Here is a 16,992-nt window from a genome sequence, read left to right as displayed (position 1 = left end):
TAAACCCCCTCGAGCTGTGCCCCCGAGCCTATGCTTAACACAACCTCCTTTTGGTTCTCAGCCTCTAGATTCTCTCTAGATTTTCTCAGCTTCTCCTTTCTCTGCTGAACTAACCCCTCTTCCACCACTGAAGTGCCTTTAACTGACCCTACTTCAGGTCCTCCACACAGGAGCCTACCCTGCTCCCTGGGGATCCTCCCGCTTGGCTTCTGACCTATTTAAGCTCTGTCTCCAGGCTCCTCCCACCCAAGCTTCACTTGTGCTCTGTATGCACGTCTACACTGCAGTAAAAGACCCGCGGCACTGCTGCGGCTGTGCTGGGTCAGCTGACTAAGGCTCATGGGACTATAAAATTGCAGTGTAGATGTTCAGGCTCAGGCTGGAACCTGGGCTTCCAGATCCCATGAGAGGGGAGGGTCTGAGAGCCCAGACTCCGGCCCGGGCCCGGATGTCTACACTACTATTTTTAGCCCCACAGCCCAAGCCCTGCAAGCCAGAGTCAGCTGACCTAGGCTCTGAGACTCAATGGCATGGGTGTTTTATTGCAGTGTAGACATACCCTTAGGGTTTCTCTCCACTGGAGAGTTCTGTCTCTTCCGCAGTTTCCCTCCCTCTCGGTATGTAACTGAGTTACATAAGAATGGCCATACTAAGTCAGACTAATGGCCCATCTAACTCAGTATCCTGTCTTCTGACAGTGGCCAGTGCCTGAGGCTTCACAGGGAAAGAACAGAACAGGGCAGTTTCAAGTGATCCATCCCCTGTCATCCAGTCCCAGCTTCTGGCAATTGGAGGTTTAGGGACACCTGCATATGGGGTTGTGTCCCTGACCATCTTGCTTAATAGCCATAGATGGATCTATTCTCCCTGAACTTATCTAGTTCTTTTTTTTGAACCCAGTTATACTTTTGGCCTCCACGACAATCCTTGGTGATGAGTTCCACAGGGTTGACTGTGCATTGTGAAGAAGTACTTCCTTATTCTTGTTTTAAACCTGCTGCCTATTAATTTCATCAGGTGACCCCTAGTTCTTGTGTTATGGGAAGGGGAAAATAACATTTCCCAATTCACTTTCTTCACCCCGCACATGATGTCATAGACCTCTGTCATACCCCCCATCATCATCTCTTTTTCAAGTTGAACAGTGCCAGTTTTTTTAATCTCTTCTCATATGGAAGCTGTTCCATGCCCCTAATTGTTTTTTTTCACTCTTTGTACCTTTTCTAGATCTTAATGCAATATTCAAGGTGTGGGTGTACTATGGAGTTCTTCTCTTATGTTTTATGGGGAAGCAGACTCGTCTGCTGAGTCTGTAACCGCCACCTACTATATTCCTCGTGCATTCATGCCACTACACTTTCTTATCCTGTGCTATAGCCTTAAAATACGTAGTAGAGTTTCTTTACTGTGATCAACTTTCCCGTTACACTCACTATACCCCTCATAGTATATTCTGTTACCTTAAAGCATCAAAATTCTTCTCTGAAGAACCTGTTTTCCTGGAAACAGTCCCTGCATTCCATATCAGGTGATCAGCTGTTTCTTTAACCTTACACAACCATCTTTGTGTTTATCCAGTAAAGATAGCTTATTATTCAAACCGTAGTGACCAGTTATCAGTCTAAATATGAGTACTTCACTGATCCTTTCATAATTTTGGAGTACAGCATTATCCTCTGTTTTGGGGCATAATTCATGGAATCTTCTTCTTTTCTCCTTGGTCCACAATTCTTGCCCTTCCTATTTAAATCCTTTTTGAACCAAACTTTTAAATTCCTGCTTATTCAAAGGAATCTTTATATCAATTTCTCAATGTTTTAAAACCATTTTTCATTTCCCTATCCGCTATTTCATTGTCAGATATCCCAGCGAGATGGAATTCATGCTAGTATTATGTTCACATCCAAGCATACCAAGTGTTGTCAAAACAATATTTCATTGATGAGCTCATTCCTGCTTTCAGAGGTATCCCTTTTGAATTGCCAGTATACCTGAAAATGAATCCAAAAAGAGAACAGATGTGGTAGGCCATATGGCCTTTATCCAGTTTCCTGCAAATATTATTCCCACCAATTCAGCAGTCATAATAGCTAAAAAATTAGATATTCCTTTAGATTTCTTAAATCCAAGCACAGGGGGTCAAAAGGCTGCTCGTACTCTACCTGTTTTTCATCTTTCAAGCCAACAGTATATATTTGGCTCCATTTACCATATATAAACTCAAATGTAAACTTTCATGTAAAACAGCTCTTTCTTTCTCTTGATTTTATTATATAATTCTAAATCCACATCTGGAGAGACAATTTTCCAGGTATAATTTATTGCCCATAAGTATAGATTTTATATCTTCTCGTCCTTCTTTTTCACTTTTTTTTTTACCCACATTTTAACTCGAAGAGTACAATGGAGTTTATTGTGTCAGGCTAAACTTTGTCCAGTTACTGCCAAACGTTTCTCCTATATTTGTCCAGCATTCTTATCTGCACTATTTCCCTTGACTTTGGGGGAAGAAAACTTGTCTCTGTCACCAACAGAAGTTGGTCCAGTAAAAGATATTGCCTCCCCACTGTTAGCCCAAAATGTCAGGTCTAACATTTTTATTCTTAAATGGACAGGCATTTCTCCAGTAGCTACCTGCATTACACACAGTGGTGGTGTAAGAAATGCATCACATACAATTTGTAACACTTGAGCTTGAATTTACTCTAACTTTTTAAGCTCTGAACTGGATGCAGAGCTAAATGCTTGATATCCACACTTTGATCTTATTAACGCTGTATATAGCTTCATCAGCACTTTCTTATCTGCTCCCAAATTAATCCCAGCAATACTTTTAAGTACATTACTCCTCCTTTATATTTGTTTGTAATACTTTCTATATTGCCCTTCCAAGTAAGTTTATTATCAAACAATACACCTGGAAACGTAAAACTGTTGACTACATGTGCCTGTTTTCCACAAAGATATGAATGACACTCATAAATCTTTCTTCTAGTGAAGATCGTTCCCTTTGTTTTAGTGATTGAAAATTTAAGTCCTCAAGCAGGTCCCCATTCTGAGACACCCCTCCCCGCAAAAAAAATAGCTGTTATCCCCTATTGAGTTCCCTCTTCCTGAGTTCCTTATAAGGCCCAGTTGCCCAATGATCCTTACCTAGCTCTGCCCCGTCTGGCCAGGAGGCAATCAATCAATCACAGGTGCACTAATTGGCTCTTAACTGCTTCCCTACCACATGATGGGAGGGAGCCCCATTACAGTCCCACTTCAAACCCATCCATTTCCCCTGTCCTTCACCTCCCTCCTACCCTGCCACCTACTCCTCTTCTGCACACCGTCCCCTCATGAGCACTCTCGACTGTACCTCAGACAGAGTAGAGCAAGAGTCAGGCGACATGTTCAGCAGAAGAAGGAACATTCCTCTGACTGGCACTCATCTCTCTGTTCTGGCTGTGTCAGGACTCGGGGCGGTTCAGGGAACAGGTCAATACAGTCTAAGCAAGTTGTGAGAAGCGAGGGGAGAGTGAGAAAAAAAGTTCCAAATGCCCAGGACTCCCACTATAGTTGAGAGACTTGGCCTAGGCCTGCACACTGAATCACTGGCAACCACTGGAGGTGTTGCTGCTGCCCAGTTGCACTGCACAAGATGGCTGAGGGCAGGAGGGTCTGTGCCCTGTGGAATTTTAGAGGTAGAGAAATTCCAGCTGGTCCAGGTAGCAGTGGGCAAAATAGGGATTTTTCTTCTCTAGCCCCTTATAGCTAAAGAACTCCATGCTCTTTGCACACATCAGCTAATTAAGTCTGACAACCCCTATTGTGAGGTAGGTCTCATTATATCCATTTACAGATAGGCAGACTGAGGCACAGAGCGGTATGTGACTTGCTCAAGGCTGCATGATGCAACAGTGTGTTAGAGTCGGGAAGAGAACCCAGGAGTCTGGGTTCACAGTCCTTTGGTTTTAACCACTAAACACGTTCTGTCCTTTACATCTAACTCTTCTCAACAATTTCTGGCTGAGACAAGGTGATTTAGAACCAGCTCTTCTCCAGCTAGGCCCCTTCTTTCTCCTGATGAGTATTCTTAGTCCTGTCAGCACTGAAATACCAAAGGATCACCTTGTGTAGAGCTCTGTCCTACCTGCCCAATAAAAATCCTGCTGGCTTTGCATGGTACAAGTCTGCAGGTGATATTGATGGCCTGGCTGATTTCCTAACAGGCTTCCTTTTACTTGATCTTCTTGAGAGACTGACTAGCAAGGTCAAAAACACAGCTGTTTTCAAGACAATTCTCATTATTAGCTGTGACAGCTTTCTTAAGCGAGAAGCTTAAAAGCAAGGGAAGGAAAACTACTGTTGAAAAGTCCAAGCTCTAGGATGGGTCCCCTGGAGAGTTTCCCCTCTAACTGGAGTGCTCTTATGACAGGGGGTCTTCTATGTCAAGGATGTTGGCTTAAAGTGAGCTGGATCTCACCAGATTGCAGACAGCCAGAAAAATGATAGGTTAGGGATGATTGATGGCAAGAGGGCATTATAATATTTCAACAAGCTGTATGGGCACGAACATGCTGTTAGGAACTAATGAAAATCCATGGTGCACAGTGACGCATCCAGCACTTCTCTAGACCCCTTTAAAGTGTTCTGCTCTGAAGAATAATTACCGTGAAATAACTCCTTCTTACCTATGGGTCTGCTCCTTGGGTGTATTTAAAATCTGATCTGCTTATTTTAGGCAAAACAAAATAAAAATGAGCTACATTTTACTGCTGTTAACCCTGCCATGCCCAGGCAGCTAATGGAAGCACAAGCTGAGTTGGAGTTCGTTCAACAGAATTCCAGTTGCAGAGACAAATTCTGCTCTCACTTGGACCCAGGCAACTCCAATGAAGACTGTGGGGTGCATAACTTAGGGCAGAATTTTACCTGCAGAATCCTTATAACTGCTGACCATGTGGCTATGCCCTTGGGGGACTAGTATGCACAAATATGATTTGCATCTGTGTAAGCTATGTGTAACCCATGTCTGCTCAGTGCTGCACTCTGTCCTGCTCTAGTGACTTGACTAGAAGTTTGAGTCTGGACAGCCTTTGAACTAATTACAAGTAGCCAAAAAAGTGATCTATCTGACAGCTGCTCTGTGCTATATGCATTGGGCAAAGCTGGACTGGATCCCAGCAAAGGAGCTTTGGAAACTGTGTGAGTCTGATCCTTAAACTGCCTGTAACTGTTCTTCCTTTGCAAGACGGTCTTTGCATATAGTTTAGGCTGGGCTGCAGGTCTATCGAGTAGCATTCTTCTTGGCTTTAATACAGAAATGAGCCCTGCATCAGCAGTATCTGGCTTCCACTTGTCCCAAGATCACAAGTTATCATGGTCTCCCCCATGCTCTAGCCCCATGCTCTAGGAACTGCCGGCAGCAGCAAGTCACCCTTTGATTAGTGTACACAGAAAGAGCAGTTTCATGAGACGGTGTATTCATAGATTGAAGGCCAGAAGGAATCACTGGTCATGTAATCGGACCCTCTGTATTGTACAGGGCATTACATTTCTCCCAGTTACCTGTGTATTGAGCCCAATAATTTGTGTCTGACTAAAGCCTAATTTCCAGAAAAGCATCCAGCATTGAGAGGTGGAGAATCCATCACTTCGCTGCATAGTTTGTTCCAATGGTTAGTCACTTTCACTGTTACAAATTTGTGCCTGATTTCTAATCTGAATTTGTTGGGTTTCAGTGTCCAGCCATTGGTTCTTGCGGTGCCCTTCTCTGCTAGACTAAAAAGACCTTTAGTACCTGGTATTTTCTCCCCTTGAAGGTACTTATAAACTGTGATCAAAATCTGTTTGATAACCTAAACTAACAGAGCTCTAGGGCAGTAGTTCTCAAACTCAGGCTGCTGCTTGTTCAGGGAAAGCCCCAGGTGAGCTGGGCCGGGCCAGTTTGTTTACCTGCCATGTCCGCAGGTTCAGCTGATCGTGGCTCCCACTGGCTCGCCACTCCAGGCCCATGGGGGCTGCAGGAAGGGCAGCCAGCAAATCCCTTGTCCTGCACCACTTCCCACAGCATCCATTGGCCTGGAGCGGCAAACCGCAGCCAGTGGGAGCCGTGATAGGCTGAACCTGCGGACATGGCAGGTAAACAAACCGTCCCGGCCCGCCAGGGGCTTTCTCTGAACAAGTTGTGGCACAAATTTGAGAATCACTGCTCTAGGTCTCTCACTGTAACACATTTTATCCTGCTCTTGAATAATTTTTGTGGGTCTTTTCTGAACTGTCTCCAGTTTTCCAACATGTGACCAACAGAACTGAATGGATTCCAGGATTGGGTCTCACAAGTGTCACATACAGAAGTAAAATCATCTCCTTCCTCCTACTCACTACTACCCCTTCATACAGCCAAGGATTATGTGAGCCCTTTTTTTGTCACAGCATCACACTGGGAGCTCATTTTGAGTTGCTTGTCCACTATGACCCCTAAATCCTTTTTAGAGTCACAGCTTTCCAAGATACAGCCCCCTCCATTCTGTGGGCATGGCCTACATTCCTTGTAGAACTCTGCCTTTGGCTGTATTAAAATACATTTTTGTGTGAATGGACCCAGGTTACCAAGCAATCCAGATGGCTCTGTATGTCTCCCTGTCCTTATTATTGTCTACCAGTCATCTGTGCATTGTTTCCTTGGACCCTTTGTTGACTTGCTGTGGGCCATGAAGTGCTATTCATGGCAGTCAATTAAGAGTCTGTAGATACATGGCGCATGGCTGGCTCTAACCTCTTCCATGACAGTTGCCCAGTACTAGCCTCACATGCTTTTTCTTTTTCTGGCCGTTTAACAAGGGAAAGTGACACTTTTTAGGGTGATCCACTTCAATGGGACTGTTACCTACTAAATAAAGTTCATTGAAGTCAATGGGAGACTTTCCACTGACTTCAATGGGCTTTGTATCAGGCCCACTGTGCCTTTTATCTGTGTCCATCTTTGTGGAAACTCTGCTTCCCCGTTCATTCATTATCTTACTGCTGGTGCTCACAGTTTGTGTCAGCAGGACAGAAACGCTGGCTGTTGGCACTTGATCACCATTTTCTTGGCTGATGCTAAGACTCCCTCTTTGTTTCCATCTTTTAATTGTCTGGCTCAAGCAGCTCATTAAATGCTTTCCCCCAATCCCCCTTTCCTGTCCCGGTGCTGGCCATGGCCCAACTGGACTGCAGAGCAAGTTGAATTGAGGACTATGGAGAGTTAGTTGTATGGCACACAGAGAATTTTGTTTTTAGCTTGAATCAAGTCCAGGCTAGTCGTGAATGGCAGCTATTGCCATCTAAACAGCCTTTTGGTGGCCTCTGTGGAAAAGAACTGATGGGTCTCAGTCCATTTGGGAGTGGAAAGGTGCCTTCTGGTTTCCCTACTAGGTTAGAACACAACCAGCTACTATGAGCAGAAAGATGCCAAACTGTGTCTTCACTTGGGGCTGGGTGATTTTTCAGTCATGCTAGCCAGCTTGAGACTGAAAAACAACCTTTTTTCCTAGTCTAGACAAGGTCATAGATTCAGAGGGCCGGATACATGGTTACACTCTGGCTGCTTCGCACCACTCTAGGAGCAGTTGTAAACTCGGCTTATCTGAGCACCTAAAGTAGGTTTACAGCTCTTTGGCATCACTGCCATGGTGCGAAGCACCTGGTGCACACCAGCCAGTCTGACCAAGACTCCCTTAGGCTCTCTGGGTATGTCTACGTAGCAGTTAAACACCTGCAGCTGGCCTGAGGTCAGCTGACTCTGGCTCGTGGGGCGCAGACTGCGGGGCTGTAAAACTGCTTTGTGGACATTCAGGCTTAGGCTGGAACCCAAGCTCTGGGACTCTGCAAGGGGGAGGCTCCCAGAGCCCAGGCTCCAGCCCAAGCCTGAACATCTATCTATACAGCAATTTTTAGCCCTGCAGCCTGAGCCCTGCAAGCCTGAGTCAGCTGACCAGGCTATGGGTCTTTTATTCCAGTGTAGATGTACCTGCTGCCTCTACTTTGCGCTCCAAGGTTCAGCCTTCTGTGAGTTGCTTTCCCAGTTATTCTCCTCTCTTCAAACCCCATAGTACATAAATTACACCAGTTTAGACTCAAGGGGCTAATTTCAAAGGTGATACCTATGGGAAGAGGTAATTGACACACCAGTAATGGTGTGAGAGGATGGCAGTGTAAGATGGTGTAACTGGGAGGCTGGAAGAAGATGTAAGTTACACCAAGTTTCTCATTTCTGCAATTGATCCAGAGAGTGGGAACTAGGAAGTGAAAGTAAAATTTTTATGGTGATCCCCAACCCTTCACCCTTCATTACAATAGTTCTTGCAGATGAGCCCAGCCCCACTGGAATTCATTAAGCATCCTAATCCTTGTCACCATCAGCGCTGCATTGTCATTGATTTCTTACCTGGCGTATTTAGAATGTTTCGCTCCCATTCCTGTGGTTTTGCTTTGCATTCACTATTTACAGTTTACCTCAGACCTTTTGGCCATATGTGTGTGTGCAAAAGAAAATGGCTACAAGTGTTTAAAGCAGCCAAGTGCTTGGAAAATGGGTTTTGTTTCTCCTGTGGGCTCACACAGGACAGCACAGGTCTCCCATGAAAATTGTGTCCCAGAGAAATATATTCATTTCAAAGTCAACTGCTTGAGGGACACTTCTGAAAATAGTTTTGAACCAAGAACAACAATGTACCAGTGTTGTGGGAGGGTGGGGGGGGGGTAACGTTGTGGCTCCTGATCTATAGCATATTTTGGCAATTCCTGTTAAGATCCAGACCAAGCAGCATGGCTGTTTAGCACACCAGTCATCAGTTTTCCTTTCACAGCAGGAGCACAAATCAGGCCATGTTAAAGTTCAGTATTAATTATTTAGAAACAACTTTGTGGTGCCGTGCAGACGCTGATCTGCATTTGAAAACAATGTCAGTGTCTGCACAAAAAGCAAGTTATGAAGGGGAACTGTGGGGTGTGAAGTTCACAGAAAAGTTGACCATGTGGTTCCAATGGGATGCTGTTCTGCTCTCCCCATGGATGGACCAAAAAACCCCAGAACTTTGCAGGTTTCTGGCTTTTAAAAGAGACAGAATTACTGGCTCTTGTTAATAGTGCCTAGCTACTCTGCTCAGAATTATTAACGTCTGACTTGGTAAGCTGTTTTTCCTTGACTGCAGAAATATAACAGTTAAGGACACAGGGCTGCAATGGGTTTGTGCGGAGTATAAAATGGCAGGATTTAGGCTCATTGGTAACGGTGGGGTTGCCTGGGTGTAACTGAGAATTTGGACCATATGTAGAAAGCTAACCTGGATTACTTGGTGCTCATTAAGGCCAGCCTTAATCACAAGCAATATTGGTTGTTTGGAGCCTTGCACAGACACTCAGCTCATAGATTGGCTTGATTCTAGCAGTGGCACTAGAGGAGGTCGTATTTCCTCACCACGCTCCTGGAAAGGAGAGGTCCCTCCTTGCTCGACTCGTTAGGGCCAGAGGAAAAAATAACTTGTAGCTGGAGCTATCTCTCTGGCAACTTGGGGTTGACAACCTGAATGATTCATAATCACCCTCACCCCACACTGGTTGTGGTTCCTGGAAGAGCTGTGGTAACCCTCCCCTCTAGGGTTTCATACAGTCCCTGGCTCACAGTGATACATTAAACCGTTCATAAACTTGACACAATATGGTCCCCAAATACGTTTCATGCAGTTGCAATACTGTATCTATCACAGCTAGCGAGGCTGTAAGCTGCACTAGAACTGGTTGTTGTAGCTTCTTACTCACGTCTGCATCAGCCTGGGATGGAAGTGATCATTGAAAAATGAGAATACAATGGGCCTCAATCTTGCCATGGAGGCAAAAGGAGAGTTCATTTTCCATGGCCCATTCAGTCCCTGGCCTCTTGGCTGAGACTCTCAGCAAGGGGTCCAACCATTGCCAGTTTCAATAGTGTTTTTAGCACTATGGATACCTTTCAACTGGGAAGAGAACTGAGACCCACCAAACTCGTTTCACTGGCCTGTTTTGTAGAGGCTCTGGGTCACTAACAACTTTGAGCTGGATTTGGACCTAGAGGTGAAAGTCACTGCAATGCAGTTCCTTGAGCTCCAGGGCAATGTCATATTTAATAAATGCTGATTTCTGTGTTCCTCCCTGACATTGCTTGAAGTTAACCTATGACTGTGCACAACTCAGCAGTAGAACTGCTTGAGCTTTGGAATGATTGCAGTCATATGACTTACTGCTAAAACTGTAGCTTCTGAGCTCCGGAACACCTCCCAGTGGACTACCCCAGTGAGACTTCTTCCAGGGTGTAGTAAGCCCCCATCACCCTCAACTTCCTCTGCCCCAAGAAGAGTTAACAAAATAGCTGGTAGCAAATATTAATTAAAAATCCCAAACAAAAAGCAAAAGACTAAGGAGAAAATGAAATGCTGCTTGTCCATTACTTTGCTCTTTGTTGCATTCCCATTGGTAGCTTAGGGACTAATACTCCTCTTCTTCCATTTTTGCACTAGGGTAACTCTGTGGACTTCAGTGGAGTAAGACCTGACTTACCCTGTTGTAAGTGAGATCAGGATCAGACCCTTAGGTTGTAAGCTCTCTGAGACAGGAACCTAATCATCTTGTTGACTGTAAAGCAACTAGCAAATGATTGTACTAGGTTAATAATGCACTTAATTTGCCCATGTCCCGTTGATAAATGTCTTTTCATTTTGCTTAAATGAACAGCAGTGACTACTACTATCTGCTGTGGCCTAAAGCTAATTTTTGCCACAACAAGCAACCCCTCATGCTAATGGAGAAGTCTGACTGAACTCCATTAAGGCATTGGCTTTTCCGGGCCTTCCATCCGTGAATCAGTCCCATGTTATTTCAGCTAGTCCATCTTAAGCAGGTCCCATCTGCATTAGCAAATTTGGAAGGCAAGAAAGCCTTTGGCAATGGGGAAGGGGGAAGGAGGCCATGGGAAGTGAATTCATTAGGCTTGTTTAATATTGGGATCTCCCAACGTCTCACTGACCTGTCAAATAATTAAACATCCCTGGATTCTTATGCAGTCCCTGCATTGCCTGCCAGTGTGTGATGATAACTATTCATAGAGTGTGCTTGTTGCTCGGGGCTGTCGCAGAACTGGCAGCCAGCATGAGCAGGATTTATGTGCTGCTTTTCATTCTCAGCAGCTGGGCTCTTGTAACTGATGGACAGTAACCCAGTTTTGATGAGCAAAAGAGGGAGTGTGTGGATTTGAAACACATACAGAACGATTGGGAATAACCGACGCACACAAAAAATGATTTGCTTGGGCAGGGCAGAGCGGAGACTGGCTCCTTTGTACTCTGATGGCCTGTATTGGTATATCATGGTGCCCCCAAATTAAAAATAAATCCCAAAGAGCTTTGCAAGCTGCTGGAGATAATGGAATCACATGTGATTGCTGGTTTCAGTTTTGTCATTTTGGTTGGAAAAGGCACCAGTCAGGGGCTTTTCAAGAGTGGTGGGTAAGAGGCTGGATGGATCAAGAGACTGGTGATAAGATGTGGAGCTTTATATTGCTGTGCCTCTGGCTTGGTCCAGCTTAGGTGAGGTGTCTTGTGGATCTCCTTGCCTCTAGAAGCAGTCCCCCTAAGGCCAATGTAAGGGTAGATTGCACTGCTGCTGTCTGCACAGCGCCTGGCTTTGCAGAGAGATGTGCAGTCTCTACAACAGTCAACCTGGCCTCTTTCATGAGTGCCAAACTCAATTACAACACTTTTAAAAATGCAGACTGTCCCCAGACGGAAACCTTCTCTCTGAGTGTGCGTAGGCGCGTGGATACCCTGGGGATGGGGAGCTGCATGCTTGGGCACACACATTTAACTGCATGACTGTCTTGCTTGGGAGGTGCTCAGCGAAGCGTTTGCTGCGTGCTGCCCATCAGATGCACTTTATTTACACCCCCACTGCCTGGAATACCATAGGTCACAGAGCGAGAGCATTAAACATCTATGGGAGGATGGAGGCAGGGCTCCCTGCATTGTACAGCTTAAACCATCTCTCAAGCAACCAAATGGCAGGGACCTATTTTAAGAACTCTTCTGGAGGCAGGTAAAGAGCAGACTCGTATTCCCTTTGTTAAAAGGGCAGCTGCTTGAAGGATTCCCTGCTTGGTTAGAGATTTCCAGAAAAACAGATTTCTCTCCCTTTCTGCTTCAGCCCAGGGAAAGCAGTGAGAATTCCCTGGAAAGATGCCTCTGGTGAAGAGGAACATTGAACCTCGTCACTTGTGCCGTGGCGCTCTTCCTGATGGGGTGACCAGCGAGCTGGAATGTGTGACCAACAGCACCTTGGCTGCCATCATCAAGCAGCTGGGTAGCCTCAGTAAGTTGAAAAGAAGAGGGAATGGATGGATCCTCTGTGGGGTTCTTAGGCAGAGTGGCTGTTTTGTTCATCATATGCAAAAATCCCCACTTCGGGGATTACTGGATCAGAACTTCAGCTGGTATGAATTGACTCCAGGATTATGAGTGTGAAATGCTCAGGGAGATTAGAGAGGCTGCAAAAAGAGAAAACCTAATAATAATAATGGGGGATTTCAGCCATCCCATATTGACTGGGAACATGTCACCTCAGGATGGGATGCAGAGATAAAATGTCTAGACACCATTAATGACGGCTGCTTGGAGCAGCTAGTCCTGGAACCAGCAAGGAGAAAAGCAATTCTTGATTTAGCTCTAAGTGGTGCACAGGATCTGGTCCAAGAGGGGAATATGATTGAACTGCTCAGTAATAGTGACCATAATGTGATTAAATTTAACATCCTTGGGGGGAGAAATATCACAGAAACCTACCACAGTGGCATTTAACTTCATGCCAATTTAAAAAAAAAAAGCTCTAGAGGGAATCTGGCAATTCCAGGCCAATAAGTCTAACTTCAGTACCAGGCAAATTGGCTGAAACTATAGTAAAGAATAGAATTATCAGACATATGCATGAACACAATATGTTGAGGAAGAGTCAACACAGCTGGCAAAGGGAAATTATGCCTCACCAATCTATTAGAATTCTTTGAGGGGGACAACAAACTTGTGGACAAGGGTGATCCAGTGGATATAATGCACTTGGACTTTAAGAAAGACTTTGACAAGGTACTCTTGTCAAAAGCTCTTAAGCAAACCAAGCAGTCATGGGAAAAGAGGGAAGGTCCTCTCATAGATCAGTAACTGGTTAAAAGACAGGAAACAAAGGGCAGGAATAACTGGTCAGTTTTCACAGTGGAGTGAAATAAATAGCAGAGTCCCCAAGGATCTGTACTGGGACTAGTGCTGTTTAACATATTCATAAATTATCTAGAAAAAGGTGTAAACAACAAGGTAGTAAAGTTTGCAAATGATACAAAATTATTCAAGATAATTAAGTTCAAAGCTGACTACGAAGGGTTACAAAGGGATCTCATAAAAAGGAGTGACTCGGCAAGAAAATGGCAGATGAAATTCACTGTTAATAAACACAGAGTAATGCACATAATCCCAACTATACATACAAAATGATGGAGACTAAATTAGCTGTTACCACTCAAGAACGAGATCTTAAAATCATCATGGATAGTTCTCTGAAAACATCTGCTCAGTGTGCAGCAGCAGTCAAAAAAGCGAACAATGTTAGAAGCCATTAGGAAAGGGATAGATAGTAAGACAATAAATATCAAAATGCCACAATATAAATCCGTGGTACGCCCACACCTTGAATACTGCATGCAATTCTGGTATCCCCATCTGAAAAATGATATTGAATTGGTTTTTTATTCAGAGAAGGTTTTACAGCCCCGCCCCCCTCCCCTCACACCCTCAATATTATTGAAACATAAATTGGGGAGTCTAAAGTAAGTTGGAAGTGATTATTATGTGCAGTACTTGAAACATAGACTGAAGCATTCAATATACCTCTTGCTATGGAAATAAATGTAAGTGAATAATCTGCAGTGTCCCCTATGAAGACCTGTTTTCTCACTGTAGTGATTACTTTTTTTCCCCACATATATTATCATGAATAGACCCTAGAAGTCCCAAATGAGATCAGGGCCACGTTGAGCTAAGCACTGTACAAACATGTAATAAGAGACAATCCCTACCCTCACAGAGTTTACATTCTAAACAGACAAGACAGACAAAGCATGAGAGGGGAAGAGAAGCCCAGAGAGATTAAGTGACTTGCCCAGGATCACACAGCAGGTCAGTAGCAGAGTTGAGGACATAATCCAGATTTCTTGATTTACAATCCAGAGACCTAAACACTACGGCACACTGCCTCTTGTGGGGCATGTTGAAAGGGACCGTATATTTTAGGAGATTGAAAAGGGGATTCTGGGATCTTTTACCTCCACTGTCAAAGGTTGAATTTGGCCCAGATTGGTACTCATGCTGTTCATGGGTAATCACTAGCCTCTGCTAGATTAGTTTGGGGATGTTTTTGCAGTGGTTAATATGTATCCAGACTGTAAAAGGCTCTAATTCTCTCCCCTCGCCCCACACCTTCCCCAGAAGCAGTTTCAGCAGAGAGGCTGAGAAGAGAAAGGGGTGGGGATAAACAGAGACCTTCTCTCTCTCCACGCTGTCACTCTGGCATCTTTCATCTGCATTATATTCACTTTTATTTTTAACCCCCCCCACATGTTTTCCGAGCTGCTTAGAGCACAGCCGTTGATAATAGTCGGCCACATGCAGGGATCCCTCCCACACACACACACATGACAAGCCCCATGGTCTACTCATCACAAAGAATGGAAATAAATTAAACCAAGACTGTCTGAGTTGCTTTGCAACTGGATCAGATCAGAAAGCTACAAAGCCCAGATTTCCCTGTTATTGAAGAGTGTCCATCTGCACGAAAAACTCCTTGATCCTGAATCTGTGGGGATCGCTTGCTAGATGTAGTTGCAAAAAGAAACAAAACCAAAAAAACCCACACAAACTCAGCTCAGGACTGTCATCCTAAAGGTACCACATTTAAAATGATATTATTTCTCAAAGGGAGAGAGAAGGAGAGATCAATCCAAATAAGTCGTGAACCAGGATTGAGTTAATATGATTCTCACCTGGAGGTGTCAGTAGTGGTTTGATAAATGTTGTGATATTTAGACCTTTCCCACGTTAAAAGATTAACATGGAAATGTGATGAACTGTGAAATAATATAAGTAGCCTTAATTCAGAGTCTTTCAGCTGCTTCAAAATGAGTAGTGGATTTTTTTCTTCTAAGCAGTTGATTCAACCCTGGTACAGTTTTTGCTCATTCAAGATTGAATTCTTTCAGGACAGTTTAATTAGAATAGATGTTATTAAACTTCCCATGGACTGGGAACAATACTTATCTCGACAGTCCTAGAGATCACTAACAGGGCAGTTATAGTGGACACACACACACTCACTCACGTACGTTAATACCTGGATTTGGCTATACCATTTCAGTCTCTAATAGGAAGCAGATAGTCTGATCCAATGGATAGAGCACTGGATGGGGACTGAGGAGACCTAGGTTTTATTCATAGCCCTTCCTCTGACCTGCTGTGTGACCCTGTGAAACTGCTTCTTGTGTATTTAGATTGTAAGCTCTCTGTGGGAGAGGCTGTCTCTTTGGTATGTGTGTGTACAGTGCCTGGCGCAACAGAACCTTGATCATGCTTAGGGTCTCCAGATTTCCTGCTCCCTATATGGCTCTTTTCCAATGTGACTGCCAGGTGCTGGCTTGTCTCCAGCCCAGGAAAGACCCCACTGCCCACGCCCAGAGACTCTTTCCAGGCACAGTTTTATTTTCTAAACATAGTCAAAACATAAAAGGAGTTTCTCAGCCCACTGTGGACTGCAGCTGCCAGAGGATTTTCCCCTTTGCCTCTCAGTGCCTCCTGCAGGATTCTCCTGGCCCTTTTCACAGAGCACTGCCTCCCAGGGCTTTCTCCCACGAGACCCTTTTCCCTCAGCAGGTTCCCACTGCCTCGCCTCCAAGTGGACTGTGGCAGTCACAGCTGCACCCCATTCCTTACTGCCAGCCTGGCTCTTTATAGCCCCAGGTGCTGCCCCATCCTCTTAAACAGGGAGCACCTGTTCTGGGACAGGAGTGTGGAACCTGTTGCATTTGAAGTGGCCAACCACTTGCTGTCAGTGACAAAAGGCCATTTTCCGCATTCAGAAACATGCAAAAATATTGAGGTTAAAGCCACTTAGAATGAGGGTGCTGCAGAGAACCTGTGCTTTTGGTTATATAGTGTAGCAAATTCATGGCCACCCAAGATTTCACCATTGTCTCTGGTGCTCACCATGGCTATTGAGACCTTCATGGCAATAGCAGGTGGTAGAAACAAGCTCCTGCTGGTTCAAAAGCAGAATTCTCCTTTGAGCTCAAGGAGAATATCTCCTTAGCGGACAGCAGTATGCAGCGGATGGCACACCTTAGAGCAGTTCTGATTCTGTGCTGCCGAAGGCAGTGCTGTGCACAGACACATCAGCTCATTACAAAATACACAATTAATATACTTGGCCAGTTATACAATTTAGACATGAAACCAACCAGGAGCGGCACCAGGGTTTTTGGCGCCCTAGGCAGGAGTCCTTCCGCGCTCCCTCTCGTTGGTGGCAATTCTGCGGCGGGGGGGGGTCCTTCCGCGCTCCCGGTCTTCAGGGCACTTCAGCAGCGGGTCCTGGAGCGAGTGAAGGACCCGCCGCAGAATTGCTGACGAAGACCCAGAGCGTGGAAGGACCCCCCACCGCTGAATTGCCGCCGAGGGTGGCAAAATTCCACCCTCCCAAATCCTAGTGCCCTAGGTCGCCTAAATGGAAGCGCCAGCCCTGAAACCGACAGTTAAAAGGAAATCAGTTCCATCACGCATATTCCTGTCTTTCATTATCACTTGCTTTGGCCACCAAAAAGGAACCTTTTACTGCACACACAAAATATGGAAAGATTCTTGCAAACAAGCCGACCTGTAATGGCCAAGCATGAGGGCTGGAGACTTGGGT

The 16,992-nt window shown here is 44.9% G+C and overlaps 1 protein-coding gene across 3 annotated transcripts in view; it reads left to right on the top strand.

Annotated features, from left to right (window-relative positions):
• LOC115657933 (wiskott-Aldrich syndrome protein family member 3-like) overlaps positions 1–16,992 on the top strand; it is a 48,380-nt gene that overhangs the window by 15,581 nt on the left and 15,807 nt on the right. For all 3 annotated transcript variants that reach the window (XM_030576296.1, XM_030576294.1, XM_030576295.1), the window contains one exon: positions 12,199–12,363. In XM_030576296.1, the coding sequence (XP_030432156.1) occupies positions 12,231–12,363 (133 nt within the window). In that variant the 5' untranslated portion in view covers positions 12,199–12,230. The remainder of the gene's footprint in view (positions 1–12,198; positions 12,364–16,992) is intronic.

This window comes from Gopherus evgoodei, chromosome 9 (genome assembly GCF_007399415.2).
Source record: "Gopherus evgoodei ecotype Sinaloan lineage chromosome 9, rGopEvg1_v1.p, whole genome shotgun sequence".
Classification (NCBI taxonomy): domain Eukaryota; kingdom Metazoa; phylum Chordata; order Testudines; family Testudinidae; genus Gopherus; species Gopherus evgoodei.
The sequence above is the reverse complement of the archived record's forward strand: the minus strand, read 5'-3'. Positions and strand labels throughout refer to the sequence as shown.